The sequence below is a fragment of the Herpailurus yagouaroundi genome, unplaced genomic scaffold, assembly GCF_014898765.1.
Source record: "Herpailurus yagouaroundi ecotype Mexico unplaced genomic scaffold, PumYag 77, whole genome shotgun sequence".
NCBI classification, from domain to species: domain Eukaryota; kingdom Metazoa; phylum Chordata; class Mammalia; order Carnivora; family Felidae; genus Herpailurus; species Herpailurus yagouaroundi.
The window spans coordinates 5,507,771-5,526,535 of record NW_024412388.1 but is presented as its reverse complement, the minus strand read 5'-3'; the positions used below and the strand labels follow the sequence as shown (position 1 = coordinate 5,526,535).

General features: G+C 44.4%; 1 protein-coding gene across 2 annotated transcripts; it reads left to right on the top strand.

The window, feature by feature from the left end:
* Nucleotides 1-1,553: 1,553 nt before the first annotated feature.
* TNFRSF9 (TNF receptor superfamily member 9) lies at nucleotides 1,554-16,257 on the top strand. 2 transcript variants are annotated; one of them, XM_040460177.1, is made up of 8 exons: nucleotides 1,554-2,887; nucleotides 3,641-3,824; nucleotides 4,558-4,665; nucleotides 5,668-5,805; nucleotides 6,247-6,313; nucleotides 8,998-9,128; nucleotides 9,659-9,793; nucleotides 10,243-10,389. In XM_040460177.1, exons 2-8 carry the CDS (start codon nucleotides 3,710-3,712, stop codon nucleotides 10,269-10,271), a joined length of 723 nt encoding a protein of 240 aa, XP_040316111.1. In that variant the 5' UTR covers nucleotides 1,554-2,887; nucleotides 3,641-3,709; the 3' UTR covers nucleotides 10,272-10,389. The 2 variants fall into 2 exon arrangements, with proteins under 2 accessions (XP_040316111.1, XP_040316103.1); XM_040460169.1 differs by lacking the exon at nucleotides 10,243-10,389 and adding an exon at nucleotides 14,443-16,257 and having other exon boundaries at nucleotides 1,557-2,887.
* The last annotated feature ends 2,508 nt before the right edge of the window (nucleotides 16,258-18,765 follow it).

Below are 18,765 nucleotides of genomic sequence, written 5' to 3'. Positions count from 1 at the left end.
CACTCTGTCTCTGTCTCTCTCAAAGAATAAATAAACATTAAAAAATTAAAAAAATTTTTTTAATGTTTATTAATTTTTGACAGAGAGAGCATGAGTGGGGGAGGGGCAGAGAGAGAGGGAGACACAGAATCCGAAGCAGGCTCCAGGCCCCGAGCTGTCAGCACAGAGCCCGACGCGAGGCTAGAACTCACGGACCGTGAGATCGTGACCTGAGCCGAAGTCGGATGCTCAACTGACTGAGCCACCCAGGCACCCCTAAAAAAATGTTTTTTTAAATACGCTTAAAAAAACAAACGGAGGGCGCCTGGGTGGCTCAGTCGGTTGAGCATCCGACTCTTGATTTCAGCTCAGGTCATGATCCCAGGGTGGTGGGATTGAGCCCTGTGTCAGGCTCCACACTGAACTTAAGATTCTCTCTCTCTCCCTCTGCCCTCCCCGCTTCCCCCACCACTCGAGCATGTTCTTACCCTCTCTCTCTCTAAAATAAGAAATAAAAAAAATTTAAAGAACGGAAAAATAACAAGTGCTAGCAAGGCTGTGGGGAGATTGGAATCCCACGCACTGCTGGTGGGGGATACATAATGGTGCAGCTGCCGGAGAAAAAAGTCTGGCAATTCCTCAAAAAGCGAAACAGAATTACCATACAATGCAGCAATCTCACGCCTAGGTATGCACCCGGGAACTGAAAACCTGCTCGTACAAAAACGTGTACGCAAATATTCATGGCGCCATTATTCATAGTAGTCAAAAGTGGAACAATTCAAATGTCCATCGACTGACGAATGGCTAGACAACATGCGGACCTCAGTGCGGCGGAATATTACGCAGCTGTGAAAAAGAATGAAGTCCTGATACACGCAAGGATATTGAGTAAACGTGCTAAGTGAGAGAAGCCTGATGCAAAAGACAAGACACTGTATGATTCTGTGAACAGGGAGCATCTAGAACGGGCAGATTCATAGAGACAGAAAACAGATTGGCGGTTACCGGGGTATGCTGGGGAGTGACTGACTGCTCATGTGTATCTTTTTGGAGGGATGAAAATGTTCTGCATTTATATACTGATGATAGTTGCAAAATCTAGTGAATGTACCAAAATGCACTGAAATGTACACTTTAGTGAAATTTGGGGCACCTGCATGGCTCGGTCGGTTGAGTGGCCAACTCTTGGTTTTGGCTCAGGTCATGATCTCACGCTTCATGAGACAAGCACCGTGACGGGCTCTGCACTGACGGCATGGAGCCTGCTTGGGATTCTCTCTCCCTCTCTCTCTGCCCCTCCCCTGCTTGTACTGTCTCTCTCTCAAAATAAATAAAAAATAATAATAAAGCAAAATAGTGAAATTTATGCTATTTGAGGTATATCTTAATTAATTTACTTTTTAATGTTTATTTATTTTTGAGAGAAAGAGACAGAAACAGAGCGTGAGCGGCAGAGGGGCAGAGAGAGAGAGAGAGACACAGAATCCGAAGCACGCTCCAGGCTCCGAGCTGTCAGTGCAGAGCCCAGTGCGGGGCTGGAACTCACGAACTGTGAGATCATGATCTGAGCAGAAGGCGGACACTCAACCAGCTGAGCGCCCCCAGGCGCCCCATTAATTTTTTTAAACGGGGACTTCAGATCAGGTCTCAGAGGTCCTTGAATATTGGGCCCTCTGGACCATGGGATCCAGCTTTTCTTTCCACTTTGTTTTGTTTTGTGGACAACAGGGAGCCACTGAAAGTTTCTAAGGAGCACGGTGGCATGATGGGAGTCAGGGAAACATGTAAAGTGCTTAGCACATAGCAAGTGTTTACTAAGCATTCGCTCCCTCCTCCCCTCTCTTCATACCCCATCTCTCCTGGGGGGAGACCCCAAGCCCCCATGTCTCCTGGGGGGCAATAGTTCTTTTCTGTTTGGATCCTAACAGAAAACCATCTGTTCTCGTTGAAACCACTCTTGCTCTACAGTTCCCTTGGTTGTCTTCCTGAGGGCCCCTAGCCTCTCGATACTGGACAGGTTCTTCTTAGTATCTCTGGAACACCCTCCTCCTCTTCCTCCTGCCTGACCACCTCCTCCACCTCTCCTTCCCCTGCTCTCCCCTTCCTCTTCTTCCGTTTGGAAAACAAAAACGGAAATAATGGTTTTCTGAAAAACCCTCGTAGCTCTCAACTTTACCTGAAGTCATCCGCCACATAAGTTCTATGCTATTTCTCCCTCCTCCTTCCCGCATCTCACCCACACAGCAAGGAGCCCAGTAGAAAGGAATCAGGTTGACCTGGGTTCTAATCCTGGCTCCCCGTCCTGCTGATGGTCTGGCTAGACTCATAGGCTCAATGTTCTCATTTGCATAGTGCCGTTCTAATAATGATGATGACATCAACTCCTGGGGGTCTTCTGAGGACCGTATTCATTAAAGGGCTTATGCGATGCCTGGTACATCAGTGCACTCAATGAGTTACAGCTATAGAATCATCATGATTATACAGGTAAGAGGCAGGGTATGGCGAAAGTGCTGGTATTTATCTAAGAGGTGGGCTTCATCCCTAACACCTCAAAGATGTTCGGGACCCATTAAAGGTTTTGACATGGAAGATTCTTTTAAAAAATGACAAAACCCTTTTCCCAAAGTCATCAGAGAGATGTCCTAACAGTAGAGAGCTGCTTCCAAGAAATGGTTTGAAGTGCCATTATCAAGTGGGGACGGGGGCTCTGGGGGATTTTGGGGTCAGCAGATATCAAGTGAGCAACCTCACAGAGTTGTGGCGGGGATTTCCCACAAGGCCCCGCCCCCGGCTGAGTCACCAAACTCTTGGGTTTGACCTGGCAGCTCTCCTCAAGAGTCAGAACCTCGCAGCTCTGAAGATCAAGGAGTGGAAAGTTCTTCACCAGCCCTGAGATCTCAAGGTTTGTCCGTTTGGGGCAGTCGGGGGAATGGAGTCGGGGTGGGGATAGAGGCTTTATTCTGTTTCTCCAGGTCTAGACTTTTTTCCTTCCAACTTCTAATAACTGTTGATCCATAGCCTATTACATAAGGCCCAAGAACCTGGCCTCAGGAGATTTCATTCTTCTGAGCTTTGTTACTATATGAGCTTCAGACCTCAAAATGGGCAAATACATGTCTATTAAGAAAATATGATAATCAGCTGAGCAGAGAGGTGCTTCAATATTTTAGCGATTCGGTGTTGAGATTTTCACGTATTGTTCTGACAAGGGGGGAAGAGTAATAATGAGATGCCTTCCCACTGAGCTGAACTGTCAGATATGACAGCAGATTGTCGACTGACAGATTGTCATTTTAAGAACTCTGTCTCAGAGGCAGCAAGCAGCTGGCATTGTTGAAATCTGGACGTCAGTGCTAAGTGTCCATGAAAGTCCCCAAAAGTTCTTGCTATTGCTATTTCTGCATTTTGGCAAAATATGTTGGAAAGCGTGCTCTTAGACTTTGGCCAGCCTGCACAAGGCTGTGTGTGTAGTCAGGCCTGTCTGATTGTAGACACGTCTATGAATTCGCCACCTTTTCCATAACATTCCATCAGCGATTGTTTCGGAAAAAACCCCAAGTTACGGTCTTATGGAATTGCAATGGTAATGGTCCAAATGCAGGTAATTCTAAAAAGGAGGAACCATCTCATTCTTGAAATGTTTTACCTTTTGCAGAGTGGTATTTGCGAAACCAGCTACTTTGACTAAAATCCTTCTGGAATCTGCCTTGCTTGTATCCCATCTATGCAAGATTTCATCATGGGCAGTGGCTATTACAACATATTGGCTACCGTGTTGCTGGTCATGAATTTTGAGAGGACGAGACCAATGCAGGATTCTTGTAGCAAATGCCCAGCAGGTAAGAACCAAATTGGCATGTGTGTTTGATCTATCCTGTTGAACACCATGGTTCGGTTAGTCTAGTAGTCAGGGCTAATGAGCTCTGTTTCAATGATGTTGTATTAATTCATTTACACATATTTCTTGGATGCTACATTTTAGCTGGGTGGACATAGCAGCCATGTCACTTATTCTCTTGTGCCCCAGCTTTGTCCTCTGGGGATAATAAAAGATCCTATCTCCCAGCTTTGCTGGGAAGAACATATGATCAACTGTTCACTGTGGTGAACCGTGCATGGCACATGGCAAGACCTTGGTAAGTGTCAGCCTTATCTGTAAGGATCTGTGCTCAGCAGGGGGCACAGCAGGGCACAAGCCGTGGCAGGAGGCTTCACAGAGTAGGGAAGAGCAGACACACGAACGTTGTTAGTATACTGATCCCCTGAATCGGTCGTATTGGTCTCCTGGGGCCATCAAGAGATATCATTGTTTTTTGTTCAGCAGAGGAAGGAAACTGTGCTCTTTCTATTGGTTTCTCTGTTGCGATATCTACACTTCGTTTAGTTGTAGCTCTGTGGCTATGCTAAGGGCAATATTGCAGTTCTAGAAAGTCCACCAAAAGAAAGTGTAGGGCTGCACCAGCCAGAGACGAGAATCATTGGTTCGTATTCTAGTTTTCCTGTCAACGTCACGATACTTCGGGTGATGCCTGTCCATTGTCAAACACGTACAGCCATTATCCACCTTCCTAGGTACTTTCTGTGAGAAAAACAAGGATCACATCTGCATTGCTTGCCCTTCAAATAGTTTCTCCAGCACCAGTGGACAGAGGGCCTGTGACATATGCAGGCAGTGTGAAGGTAAGATTCAAAAGATGTATTGTTGGGGCGCCTGGGTGACTCTGTCGGTTGAGAGTCCGACTTCGGCTCGGGTCATGATCTCGCGGTCTGTGAGTTCGAGCCCCGCGTCGGGCTCTGTGCTGATGGCTCAGAGCCTGGAGCCTGCTTGGGATTCGGTGCCTCCCCCTCTCTCTCTCTGCCCCTCCCCCACTCATGCTCTGTCTCTGTCTCAGAAATAAATAAACACTAAAAAAAAAAAAAAAAAAAGATGTATTGTTTACCGGGACCTGTGTTGGGAGGACAGGTTCTAATTCCCTAGTGTATTGATTTCGATGGAAAGTGTTAAGTGTTAAATAGGCTGGTTCCTTTGTCAAAAGGCAAGTCCAGTAAAATAATTCACTGTAAAAGCAGTAATTTGTGGATTGAGCTTTTAAATATTAGAGGAAACACATATCTGACAAGAGAGAAGCTTTTAATTGGGAAGATGTAAAAATGTTTTCTGTAGAGATTTAAAAAGAAACTTTATACTTGAAGGTCATTGGGAACATTGTAAATAGAGTGAGCATGTGGCTTTTTTTTTGTTTTTGGTTTTGTTTTATTTTTTTTTTGCCTTGTTTTGTTTTATTTTTGTTTTTTTTGTTTTTGTTTTTGTTTTGTTTTGTTTTTTGGGTTTGTTTGTTTTTGAGCATGGTTTTTTGTTTGTTTTTTTTTAAATCACAGAACAGGGGCGCCTGGGTGGCACAGTCGGTTAAGCGTCCGACTTCAGCCAGGTCACGATCTCGCGGTCCGGGAGTTCGAGCCCCGCGTCAGGCTCTGGGCTGATGGCTCAGAGCCTGGAGCCTGTTTCCGATTCTGTGTCTCCCTCTGTCTCTGCCCCTCCCCCGTTCATGCTCTGTCTCTCTCTGTCCCAAAAAATAAATAAACGTTGAAAAAATAAAAATAAAAATAAAATAAATCACAGAACATAAATTTTCTTCCTGGGTTCAGAGGTCAAGTGTAATGTAACATTGGGAAACTTTGTAGGTGTTTTCAGGACCAAGAAAATGTGTTCCCCCACCAGCAATGCAGAGTGTGAGTGCATCTCAGGATTCCACTGCTTGGGGGAAAGATGTACCATGTGTGAGCAGGATTGTAAACAAGGACAAGAATTAACCAAAGAAGGTAAGTTCACTCTTCCTCAATCTAGTGCAAGTCTGTTCTCTAGATGTGTGTCATTGATTTAGGTCTTGGTCCTTTGAATATAAAGTAGAACATAGATTAGTAGAACCTTCAAGTAACACACAATGAACCACTGAGTCAAGTCTATGATGTTTACAAAATTATTTTGCAATCAATGGAAAAAACTTGAAATTTCAACATTTGTTATTCACCAGGATTATGTATTTTCATACATTCTCTACATATATATAAAATCCTCTATGTACAATTAGAATGAAAATTTTAATCATCTTGGGGGTTCGTTTCCAGGAGCATTGTTGAACAATCTGTGTAGATTGTACTAAGTTAATGCCTTTATTATTATGTAATTATGTTCATCTCAGAGAGAGCTATAAAATCATGAAAATATTCCCTTTCTTATTGTTGCTTTAATTTTTATGCAAGGTTGTAAAGACTGCTGCTTTGGGACATTTAATGATCAGAAACATGGGACCTGTCGACCCTGGACAAAGTATGTATAATTTCCTTTTGCTTTCAAAATAAAAAATCTGGGTTAACCTTTTTGGTTTTTTTTAATGTTTTTTTCATTTTTGAGAGAGAAAGAGCCAGAGTGTGAGCGGGGGAGGGACAAAGAGAGAGACACACACACAGAATCCGAAGCAGGCTCCAGGCTCTGAGCCATCAGTACAGAGCCCGACGCGGGTCTCGAACTCAAGTACCGCGAGATCATGACCTGAGCCGAAGCCGGACGCTTAACCAACTGAGCCACCCAGGCGCCCCTCTGGGTTAACCTTTTTAAAGAAAAAGAATGTTTTCACTGAAGCTTTTAAAAATCTATCCAGTATACAGGGGACCCTGACTAGCTCAGTTGGTGGAGCGCGTGACTCCTGATCTCAGTGTTGTGAGTTCAAGCCTTTACGTGGCCTTGGAGCCTACTTAAAAAATCTATCAAGTATAGGTATAGAAGGACATATGAATAGACAGCATGGGAGCAGTATGAGGTAATAGTGATTTGATGCACAAAGTGGGCATTTTCTCCAGAAGCAACGCCCAGAGCATTTAGCTCAGATTTGCTGGAACTTTGTTACTATCAGCCCCTCAGCCCCAGCTGTTCTGTTCTGTTGCCTTCCAATCTCTTTGCTGCCTCTTACTTTCCTCATCGATCAGCCCATCTTCAAGTACAATGCCAGCACTGAGAATTGTACAGGAAGGGTAAAGTGTATTTCCTACCCCCAAAAACATAACATCTACCTGGACAGACACGACCATCACAGAAGTAAAACAGCCAACAGCATACATGAGAATATGCTTGTTGCCTTGTGTGATCAGGACCAGAGCTACTCAAATTGTGGTCCGCGGATGGGTGCTGACCTACAGACAGTTGGTTGTCCGTGGCAAGAACACCACACACATTAAGAATAAGCATGTAGAGGGGCGCCTGGGGGGCTCAGTCGGTTGAGCGTCCAACTTTGGCTCAGGTCATGATCTCATGCTCTGTGAGTTCAAGCCCCACATCGGGCTCTGTGCTGACAGCTCAGAGTCTGGAGCCTGCTTCGGATTCTGTGTCTCCCTCTCTCTCTGGCCCTCCCCCCATTCATGCTGGGGCGCCTGGGTAGCTCAGTTGGTTAAGCGGCCGACTTCAGCTCAGGTCATGATCTCGCGGTCCATGAGTTCAAGCCCCGCGTCGGGCTCTGTGCTGACAGCTCAGAGCCTGGAACCTGTTTCAGATTCTGTGTCTCCCTCTTTCTGACCCTCCCCATTCATGCTCTGTCTCTCTCTGTCTCAAAAATAAATAAACGTTAAAAAAAATTTTTTTTAAAAGAATAAGCATGTAGAAACTTTTGAGGTAATCGGCAGAGTCACCTAATAAAAATTTAGGTCTTGTATTTTGTATGCCTTTGTTCTTTCTTCATTTGATTTTCTGGCTAGAAAATCTTTATTTTTATTTTTATTTTTTTATTTTATAAGTAGGTTTCACACCCAGTGCAGAGCCCAGCACGGGGCTTGAACTCACAACCCCCAGATCAAAACCTGAGCTGAGATCAAGAGTTGGACGCTTCACCAACTGAGCCACCCAGGCTAGCCACCCTTACTGGAAAATCATTTTATTATTTTACATTTACATTCTTAGGTTTTACAAAAATATTGGTTCATACAGATTGGAAAAGTGTTGTTGTTTTTAACGTCTTATGACACAAGTAGTTCAGAGAAGTCAGCGAGTCTGCGTGGAAAGTGGGAATGAACTGGGCTTTGGAGAATGAGTGGGTTTACATTAGGTAAAGGGACAGGGGAAAAGAAATAAGGACAATGATGATGATGGTGATGGTGACAGTGATGATGATAGCTTCCATTTATTGGGATGTGTGGGTCTGGGTTCATAGAGTCCAGCCCATAAAAGTGTGTCCTTGGGGCCATTCATTTGCTCTTCACAAAATCCGGGGGGGCACGTATTCCTTATTTTGCAGATGAGAAAACTGAGGCCCAGAGAGATTTTCTAACTTGCCCATGGTCATTCTGCAAAGGGACAGACCCTGGGTTCAAACCCTAGTCTGTCTGATGCCAACAGGTCCTAGGGTTAAGAACTCCTAACGCTTATGCCAGGTTGTCTGTCCTTCATATATGCCAGACATGGTCAAATACGTTTAAGAAATTAAGGGTGATCTGGGGCACCTGGGTGGCTCAGTCGGTCAAGTACCGACTTCAGCTCAGGTCATGATCTCACGGTCCTTGGGTCCAAGCCCCATGTGAGGCTCTGTGCTGACAGCTTGGAGCCTGGAACATACTTCAGATTCTGTGTCTCCCTCTCTCTCTGCCCCTCCCCCACTCATGCTCTGTCTCTCTCAAAAATAAATAAAGATTAAAAAACTAAAAAAAAAAAAAAAAAAAAAAAGGAAATGGAGGGTGAGAGACTAACCAGTCCCAACAGTGAACCAAGCTGTCAAGGGACAAGGCTCCGCAGCCTGGGAAGAAAGAAGAATCCAGTTAGGTGGGTAGAATAGGATGAACTACGGAGAGCCGTAAAAGCTGGAGGAAGCCAGCCAGTCAAATGGGCATTTTCCACAATATCTTTATGAACCCAGACCCACACGGCTTTGTCACTAGGCTGCTTTATTGGATGGGAAATGTCAGTATTTTTAAAGAGAATGATCTGTACCTAAATTAATTCTCTGAACTCTTTTCATTGGACCGTCTAAGCTGTTCGTTGGATGGCAAGTCTGTACTTGTGAACGGGACGAAGGAACGTGATGTGCTATGTGGACCAGCTTCGTCCGACTTCTTTCCACGTACAACCTCTGCCACCATACCCGCCCCTGCAAGAGACCCAGGTAGGTGACTCCTTGCTATTAAATCGGAGGGAATGTATTATGGCTCTTCCGATTGGAATCGAAGTCGCCCCAGTGCCGTGATGTCTCACATCTCTGCCTACGACAGGCACCTCGTCCGTGCCTCCCTTCTTGTATCCTGGCATCTAGAAGCCCACCAGTTTTCTTCAAGTGTTTGTCATGCAGTTTGACACACACCTTAGTAAGCAGAGCAAGGTGAGACCTGACCCAAACACCTCACCTTTGATAATGCGAAATAAAGGCGGCTATGGAGTCCCATATTTTCTATATTCTAGAGAAGCCAAAGCACTTAATGTGTGTGGGCCTCTAGGAAAATTACTTAGGTTTTTAAAAAGAGGTCTCTTATACGCAGGCAAGTTGATCAGGTTAGCTGGTTCAAGATGTCCAAGGTACCACTTGTCTTTGCGAATGGGGGTTTACCAGTGTAACCTATACCTATGTAGATATGAGCATATTTGCAAAACTGTGTATCTGCATGCATTTTGCATTTTTCCTTTTGCTCTTTTTTGAAGGTCCTACCTCCCGGATCCTCATCGTCTTCCTTGCGCTGATGTCAGCTGCCGTGTTGTTCCTGGTGTTCTTTCTGGCACTCCGTTTCTCTATTGTTAAACACAGCAGAAAGAAACTCCTGTATTTATTCAAACGACGTAAGACCCACACAGTTGTATTTGTTATGAGCTCTTTTGAGGCAAGAGTGTTTATAGCAGAAAGGAAAAGTTTCTCTTTTGGGGGTTAGTACAGCACAATGGTTTCGAGCAGGGGCAATTTGGCAATTTGGCAATGTCTGGAGACAGTTTGAGTGGTCACAACCTTGAGGGGGTGGAGGGTGGAGGGCACCTGGTGAAAGGAGTCAGGGAGGCTGCTAAAATCCCGCAATGCACGGGAAAACAGAGTTATCCCCCCTCAGCTCTTACCAAAACCTCTCTCTGATTTAAAGAGTTATCCTTCCCACCTTCAGCCCCGGTTACAATGGAGTTCTTTATAAAAATGCTTCGGGAGAGTAGTGATGGGCAATTAGTGAGATGCGATGAACTGTAATCCATTTTTTAAGGTTTTAGGTCGTTTACACAAACTTTCTGTTTTGAAATAACTATAGGTGTACGGGACGTTGTAAAGACAGTATAGAAAAGTCTCGCGTGCCACTCATGGGGTTGCATCCTCTGTAACCGTAGCACAATATCCGAACCGGGCAGTTGACATTGGCGTGTCGTGTGTGCACAGCTGTCTGTCACCTGATCACAGCGCGTGGACTGGCATAAACTCTGGCACAATCAATACAGAACTGTCCCCTCCCCGCAAGGATCCCCATCCTGCAGGTCCCCTGTGGTCACATCCGCTTCCTCCCCCCGCCCCAACTCCTGGCAGTCACGAGTCTATTTCCTACACCTGACACTCTAAGAAGGTGATATAGATAGAAGCATGCAATATAATAAGTGGATTATAAGCGTGTGACCTTTTAAGAATGGATTTTTTTCACTCAGGTCGATGTCCCTGAGATCCCGAGGTCTAATGTGCTTCCACAGCGGCCTTTTTTTTTGTTTTTCCTTTACCATCGACCAGCATTCCGTGGCATCAATGAACCTTGGTTTGTTTGACCATTCACCTCCTGAGAGACATTTTGGTTGTTCCAGTTTCTCACTATTGCATGTAAAGTCTTTGTGAGTAATCGCGCACAAGTTTCGCGTGGACTTACATTTTTGCATCTCTGGCATAAATGCCCAGGAGGGCAATTTCTGGGTCATATGGTAGGCGTATGTTTGTTGTTTGAAGAAACTGCTGAACTATTTTCCAGAGGAGTCGTGCCCTTTGACATTGCACCAGCGGTGTGAGTGAAAAACGTCTCCTCATCCTTACCAGCATTTTGTGCAGCCACGGTGTCTTACGCAGCTTTTCGAAGAGGCCTACGGTGGTGGATTACTTTGGTCTTCAGTTGCCTTGCCCTAGGGAGCGAACAAACATCTTTTCATGTACGGACTTTCCATCTGTGCGTTTTCCTCAGTGAAAGGTTCCTTCATGCCTTCGGTCTGCTTTCCGATTGGACTTTTGTTTGCCTGTCTTACTGTTGACATTTGAGAGTTCTTCATATCTTCTAGATGAGTCCTTCGTCAGGTGTGTGGTTTCATTGTTTGGCCCCACTCTGCAGCTTGCCTTTTGTTCCTCTTCCCAGGGTCTTCTGCAGAGAAAAAGGTTTTACTTTACTTTTATTTTTTTAAAGATTTTATTTTTAAGTCATCGCGACACCCAACATGGGACCCCGCCTCACAACCCTGAGGTCAAGAGTCGCGTGCTCCACCGACTGAGCCAGCCAGGTGCCCCTAGAGAGAAAGGTTTTAATTTCGATAAATCCAACTTGCCAGTTTTTTGTTTTGTTTTGTTTTAATTTATGGAGTCACGTCTGAGAACTCTTCAAGTTCTGGATCGCAAAGATTTTTATTTTCTCCTGTGTCATCTTCTAAATGTTTTACATTGAAATCCATGGTTTAATTTTAGCTAAGTGCTATATAAGGTGTGAAAGGTTTACATCAAGATTTTTTTCAGTGTTACCTATTCATTTATTTATCTACTTACTTTGCCTGGGGATGTCCACTTGTTCCAGTATCATTTGTTGAAAGCATCCATCCTTCTTCAGTGAATTGCTTTTGTGACTTGGTCAAAAAATCAGTTGGCGGTACTTGCGTGGGTGCTATTTCTGGTTTCTCTCTTTCGTTCGACTGATCTGTGTGTTTATTCCCTGCCCATACCACACAGTCTTGATTACAGCAGCTATAAAACAAGTTTTGAGTTTAGGTAGAGGGTCGGTGGATTCTTGCCACTTTAGTCTCCTTTTTAAAAATTGTTTCGGCTGTCCTAGTTCCTTCTCATTGCCATATAAATTTTAGGACAATCTTATCTGTATCTACAAAAAAGTCAGCTGGGATTCTGAAACCAGTTGTGTTCAGCCTGTATATTAATTTGGTGAGAACTGATGTCTTTACTAGGTAAAGTGTTCCAGTGCAACAAAATATGTCTCTCCAATTTATGTATATTTTCTTTTATTTTTTATCAGCATTGTGTGGTTTTCAGCACAGAAGTCCTGTACGTATTTGGATAACTTTAGGCCTTAGCATTTAAAGTTTCTTAACAATTGCAAGTGGTCTTGTATCTTAAATTTTGGTTTCCACCTCCTCATTGCTACTATTATCGGAATACAGTTGATTTTTGTAACTTGATCTAGTATTCTGATTTTGTTGAACTCACTTGTTTGTCATGGGAGGATTTTGTGAATTCCCGGGGATTTTACATGGACCATAATGTCATCTGCAAATAGAGACGATTGTATTTTTTCCTTTCCAAACTGCATGTCTTTTTTTTTTTCTTGACTTACTGTGCTGACTAGAACTTGTTTGGTTTTTTTTTCAATTTTTTAAACATTTACTTAGTTTAGAGAGAGAGAGAGAGAGAGCGTGAGCAGGGGATGGGCAGAGAGGGAGGGAGACACAGAATCTGAAGCAGGCTCCAGGCTCTGAGCTGTCAGCACAGAGCCTGACGCGGGGCTCGAACTCATGAGCCGTAAGATCGTGACCTGATCCAAAGTCAGATGCTCAACCGACTGAGCTACCCAGGAGCCCCATGTGCTGGCTAGAACTTCTGGTGTCAAATTCTCTTAGTTTTTCAGCCGAGAGTGTCTTGATTTCCCCTTCATTCCTGAAAGATACTTTCGCCGGCTATTGAATTTGGGCTTGCAGGAGTTGTCGCTGGCCCTTCAGGTCACATGGGGCTGGAAGACATTCCCCACAGCAGGTGGAGCTGTGGTTCAGCTCCTTGCCTGGGCCTGGGCAAACCAGGCTCTCTGGAGGCCAAACCCCCTTGCTCGAGGGTCTGAATCAGGCAGATTTGCACCCTGTCAGCTTCCCTGTTCAGGGTGAGCCCTCAACTTGGCTCTGCAGAAAAACAAAGCTACTGGTCGTGTTTGCTACTCGGGTTTCTCAAGTACGTACTCCGTAGGCCAGGATCTGTGCGCTGGTGGCCATAAGCGCCTCCCCCTTCTCCGCTGCCGTCAGGTTCCCAGTGGTTGGACCCTGAAGATTCCTCTGCCATCCCAGTGGCGTGAGATCAGAGCAGGGGCTCCCGCAAAGCGGCCCTAGTGCTGGGAGAGGCTGGTGGTCCCCTGGGGGTTCCCTTTTCTTTGGCACTGGAGGGGCCGGAGGCTCAGGGAGAACCTCTCTGTGTGGTGCTGTGCTGGCCTGATGGAGGGGCATTGAGGTCAACAGCGGCTGCTTCTCTCACTCTTCTAATACAGTCTGTCTTGACCTCTGTAGTGTCGAGGTGGGGCATGCTTCGGCCTCACCCCTGCGTCCTGGGGTTCTGCCAGTGGTGTCTTGCCCTTGAATAGTCTTTTTTTTTTTTTTTTTTTTTAACATTTATTTATTTTTGAGACAGGGAGAGACAGAGTGTGAACAGGGGAGGGTCAGAGAGAGGGAGACACAGAATCTGAAACAGGCCCCAGGCTCGGGGCTGTCAGCACAGAGCCCGACGTGGGGCTCGAACTCACGGACCGCGAGATCATGACCCGAGCCGAAGTCGGTCGCTTAACCGACTGAGCCACCCAGGCGCCCCAACCCTTGAATAGTCTTTAGTCGTTCTTCTTGTGAAGGGGAAGCAAAGTCAGGAGCACACGCGGTTGCCGTCTGGGTGAGGTCATTCCCTTCGGTGATTTTTTACAGTAAGAAGCGTGTGATATCGAGGCAGGCGCTTTTGCTTCGTCACGCTACTCAAAAAAATAAAACCCAGTTTAAGATGCCGAGCTGCTCGTTGGTAACACAAATTACTTCACACCAACGCGTCAAAGGAAACCTGGGAGCGAATGCGCAAATCAGTTCTTTCATTGCAGAGATGGAAGTGGTGGGAGTATCTAATATCTTGGTGGCATAAGCATTTTCTTCAAAACAAAGTGTCTAGGGTGTAATCGAAGCACCTCAAGACTCAAATAAGCACTGCTGAATTGAAACTATGCTTACGTTCGGGATATGACTAATTTTACGCTCCAGTGATTCACGCTCGAGTTTTTAAGCCCTTGCAGCAAATAAAGACAATCACTGTTCAGGGCCAATAAGAGTAACTGGCAAAAAGAAATTGCAAACAATCCTGAGAAAAAGCTCTTCCGTGCGTGCTATCGCTTTTCTTGTCGATGAACTTGTTCAAATCAAAGTTGAGCGCGGTTGCTAGAAGATGCCCTGTGACTGTGATTTATGGAACCGGGCTGTTAAATGGTTAAGGCCAACAACAAAAGATGACTCACTTTTAAATTACTTTTCAGCGTTTATGAGACCAGTACAAACCGCCCAAGAGGAAGATGCCTGTAGCTGCCGATTTCCAGAAGAAGAAGAAGGAGAGTGTGTTCACACTATTCTGTGAAGCAGCCGCTGGGACTGTCTTGAGAAGAATCAGCACAGAAACATGAGTGATCCCTCTATCGTAGCTTTCTAAATCGAAAAAGACCATCCTAGATAAGACTCAGGATTACCCCCCAAGTTTTCTCAGAATGCTAACAGGTTGGCCTTTAAAAAATGTATCCCTTTTAAGTGGATGTGTGGGACCGGGGCATTTTCTAGATAATGTTTAATAGCCTTGAGATGCTTTCTTTTCTTTTCTTTCTTTTTTTTTTTTTTTTTTTTTGAATTCTAAAGAGACTTGTACTTCAAATGAAATCATGTGGGCCAATGGTCCAGCTAAAATGATAATCAAATTTAATTCCGTTTTGTGTGTGTGTGTGTGTGTGTGTGTGTGTGTGTGTGTGTGCTAATAGAACAAAAAGCCATAAGATGCAGGAAATACCCCCAACCAAATCTTCCTTTGGTTCAGACATTCGACACAAAGAGCTCTACTAATGTGAGGAGGGAAATTATGACAGGGCCCAAATTTGAGGTCAAGGGCAAAATATCTCAGACCTTCAGGAAGAGTTTTGGAAAGAGTTCGGATGTCTTTGCACATCTTGTGGTCCCCTCCACCCTTGTGTCTTCTGCTTTGTGACTCTCCTCTCTGAGACAGGGTTTATGTTTTGTTGTTGTTGTTGTTGTTTAATGTTTTTTTTTTTTAATTTACTAGTGAAGTGTAATTGACAAGCAATGTTATATTCGTTTCCAGTGTAGAACATAGTGGCTCAATTCTGTACATTACTCAAGCTCACCACGATTATAAGTGTAGTCCCAATCTGTCACCATAGGATGTCATTACAGTGTCATTGACTGTACTCCCTGTGCTATACTCGTCATCCCTGTGCCTTATTTATTTTACAACTGGAAGTTTGTGTCTCTTGAGCCCCTTCATCTGTTTTGCCCATTAAAAAGAATTGGCTTATGTGTTTTTAATTCTTAAAACCATTAAACATAATATTTGATATACTAATCGAGGAAACGGGTAGGAATGAACAATTCTAGAATGAACACCCGTGAGCCCATAGCCCACGAGAGCAGAAGTTGCAGACCCCGAAGGACCAAATCTGAGGCTTTGTATGGCTTCTGAGCTAAACGTGATTTTTACATGTTTAAATTGTGAAAAACAAATCAAAATAAGACTAATATCTCATGACATGTATGTATGTATGTATGTATGTATGTATGTAAAGTTAAAATTTCGGAGTCCATAAATAAAATTTTATGGGAACACTCAGCCACACTCAGGTGGCTTTTGCATCACAACAGCAGAGTTGAGTAGTTGTGCAAGAGACTGTATGGTCTCTACAGAGCCTAAAATATGTAACATCTGACCCTTTATAGGGTCAGGGTCAAGGTCAGAGCATCCTCTCCGTGTTGCTTTTCCTCCCTCATCTTCTGCCTACCTCTCCACCTCACCTCCAGGCACCGTCTCTCAGGAACATCAATTCGATCGATTCCCTTGCTTTAAAAAAAATCATTGCTCACATATGTATGTACTCCAAAACTACGTTATTTAGTTTCACTTGTTTTTTAGCCTTATGACAATGATATTACACTGTATGTGACTTGGTTTAATCACTCAAAATTCTATTTATAAGATTCATTCATATAATTGTGTGTAACTAGAATGCATTCATTTTAACGATTGTATAATTTTGCAAATATACCATAATTTATCAATGCGTTCTGAATCAAAAGATATGTGAGTCATTTGCAGTTGTTTTTTTTTTTTTTGCAATTATAGGCAATGTTGGTATGAATTTTTTTTTTAACCTTTATTTATTTTTGAGACAGAGAGAGACAGAGCATGTACGGGGGAGGGTCAGAGAGAGAGGGAGACACAGAATCTGAAACAGGCTCCAGGCTCTGAGCTGTCAGCACAGAGCCCGATACGGGGCTCGAACTCATGCACAAGATCATGACCTGAGCCGAAGTTGGATGCTTAACCGACTGAGCCACCCAAGCGCCCCGGTATGAATGTTTTTTTTCATGTGTGTCTTGTGGAAGAGTGTCTCTAGGGAAACTTCCTTCGAGTGAAATTTCTGGACCTTTGGGCATATGAATGTTCAACTTTATAAACTAAGTTATGCAGAAATAACAAATGTCCCTCCCTGCCCCCTCCCCCCCCCACAATCTTCATGGACTTGGACAAAACAAGCATTTCTTGCTATCATTACATGGCCACGGCAGGCTGAGAGTGGCTCCGTCCCACGTGACTTCACTCGGATTTAGGGGGAGGGGGAGCTTCTACTTGGAACACTGGCCGTCTCAGGGCAAAGGCATACGTGCCACTTTGCTCAGAGCTGGTTGGTTAGAGTCTAACCTTTAGAGCGAGTCATGTGGTGAGGCTGGCATCGAACAGGGCAGAGAGCGTAATCTTTGCGCAGGGAGGACCAGAAAATATGTTTGAACAATATAACTCTGCTACTGTGCTCAACGCTTCTCAGAGCAATAGTTCTAACTCATGGTCATGTCAGCCTCACCAAATCCCATCGTTGCTAGCATCTGGGATTGGCAGACTCTCGATTTTGCCCATCTAGTGGGTTTTAGAGGGCGGTTTCACTGTGGTCTTATTTTGTATTTCCTGAATTACTGATGAGCATCTCATCCCGTGTTTTTATATCACTGGTGTTTCTTTTTGTGACACTCTTGCTCATGTTGTTTGCTCGTTTTTTTTTTTTTTAATTTTTTTTTTCAACGTTTTTATTTTTATTTTTGGGACAGAGAGAGACAGAGCATGAACGGGGGAGGGGCAGAGAGAGAGGGAGACACAGAATCGGAAACAGGCTCCAGGCTCTGAGCCATCAGCCCAGAGCCTGACGCGGGGCTCGAACTCACGGACCGCGAGATCGCGACCTGGCTGAAGTCGGACGCTTAACCGACTGCGCCACCCAGGCGCCCCTGTTTGCTCGTTTTTAAACACTTGGTTGTCTTCTTCTTATTGGTTCGTCATTCTTTATATATTCGCGATAATCTTTGGTTGCCTGTACATATCATGAATATCTGCTTTGTTTGTAATTTTTTTCTCTTTTTCATTATGGCCTTCTCCGTCTTTCCAGTAATCGGCAAAAAAGTTCTGACTCTGGTTAAGTTTACAACTCGTTTCTTATATCGTCAACACATTTTTGTTTCTTGATGAAAGAAACCCTTCGACGCCTCAGTATCATAAAGATACTTCCACACCTTTTATTCTGAAAGTTTTAAGTGTAATCTCTCAAGAACTGATTATTGTGTGTGCTGGGAGGTGATGGTCCAATTTTGAGCCCTGTATGCCGATAACCGCCAGACCTGGTGTCGTTTATTCCACGGTCCATCATTTCCCCATGGATCTACACTACTGCCTCTGTCCTTCTCCAAGTTCTCCATATCCGTGGGTCTGTTCCTGAGCTCTCTGTTCTGTTCCACTGGTCAACGAGTCTGTCCCTGTGCCAGTACCACACTGTCTTGGTTACAGTAGCTTTATAAAAACTCTTGATCCTCGGTAATACGAGTATTTAATTCAATGTCCCACAGAGTTTTATAAAGTTTCTCCAGAAGCTTTGCTCGTACATCTTTTATTAGATTTATTTCTAGGCACCTTCTTATTTTATAATTTTGTTTTATTTATTTTTCTATTAAGTTTATTTATTTTGGGAGAGTGAGAGAGCAAGAGCAGGGGAGGGGCAGAGGGAGAGGGAGAGAGTAAGAATCCCAAGCAGGCTCCACACTGTCGGCACAGGGCCCGATGCGGGGCTCGAACTCATGAACTGTGAAATCACGACCTGAGCTGGAACCAAGAGTCGGACGCTTAACCGACTGAGCCACCCAGGTGCCCCCATAGTTATATTTTTATTTGTTATTATTTTTAAATAGTCTCCGCCCCAACACGGGGCTCAAACTCACCACCTGGAGATCAAGAGTTGCGTGCTTTACCGACGGAGCTGGCCAGGTGGCCCTTGTGTTTGCTTTTTAGATGATTGTGTTTATTGTGGGAGTATAAAGATATAATTGATTTGTTTCTATTAGTTTATAGCCAGCCTCCTTGCTAAACCTTCTCTTTTTTTAATGTTTATTTATTTTGAGAGAGAGACCTCGAGCAGGAGAGGAGCAGGGAGAGAGAGAGAGACAGAGAGGGGGGGAGAGAGAGAGTCCACTCTGAGCATGGAGCCTGACACAGGGCTCAGTCTCACGACTGAGATCATGACCTGAGCTGAAATCAAGAGTTG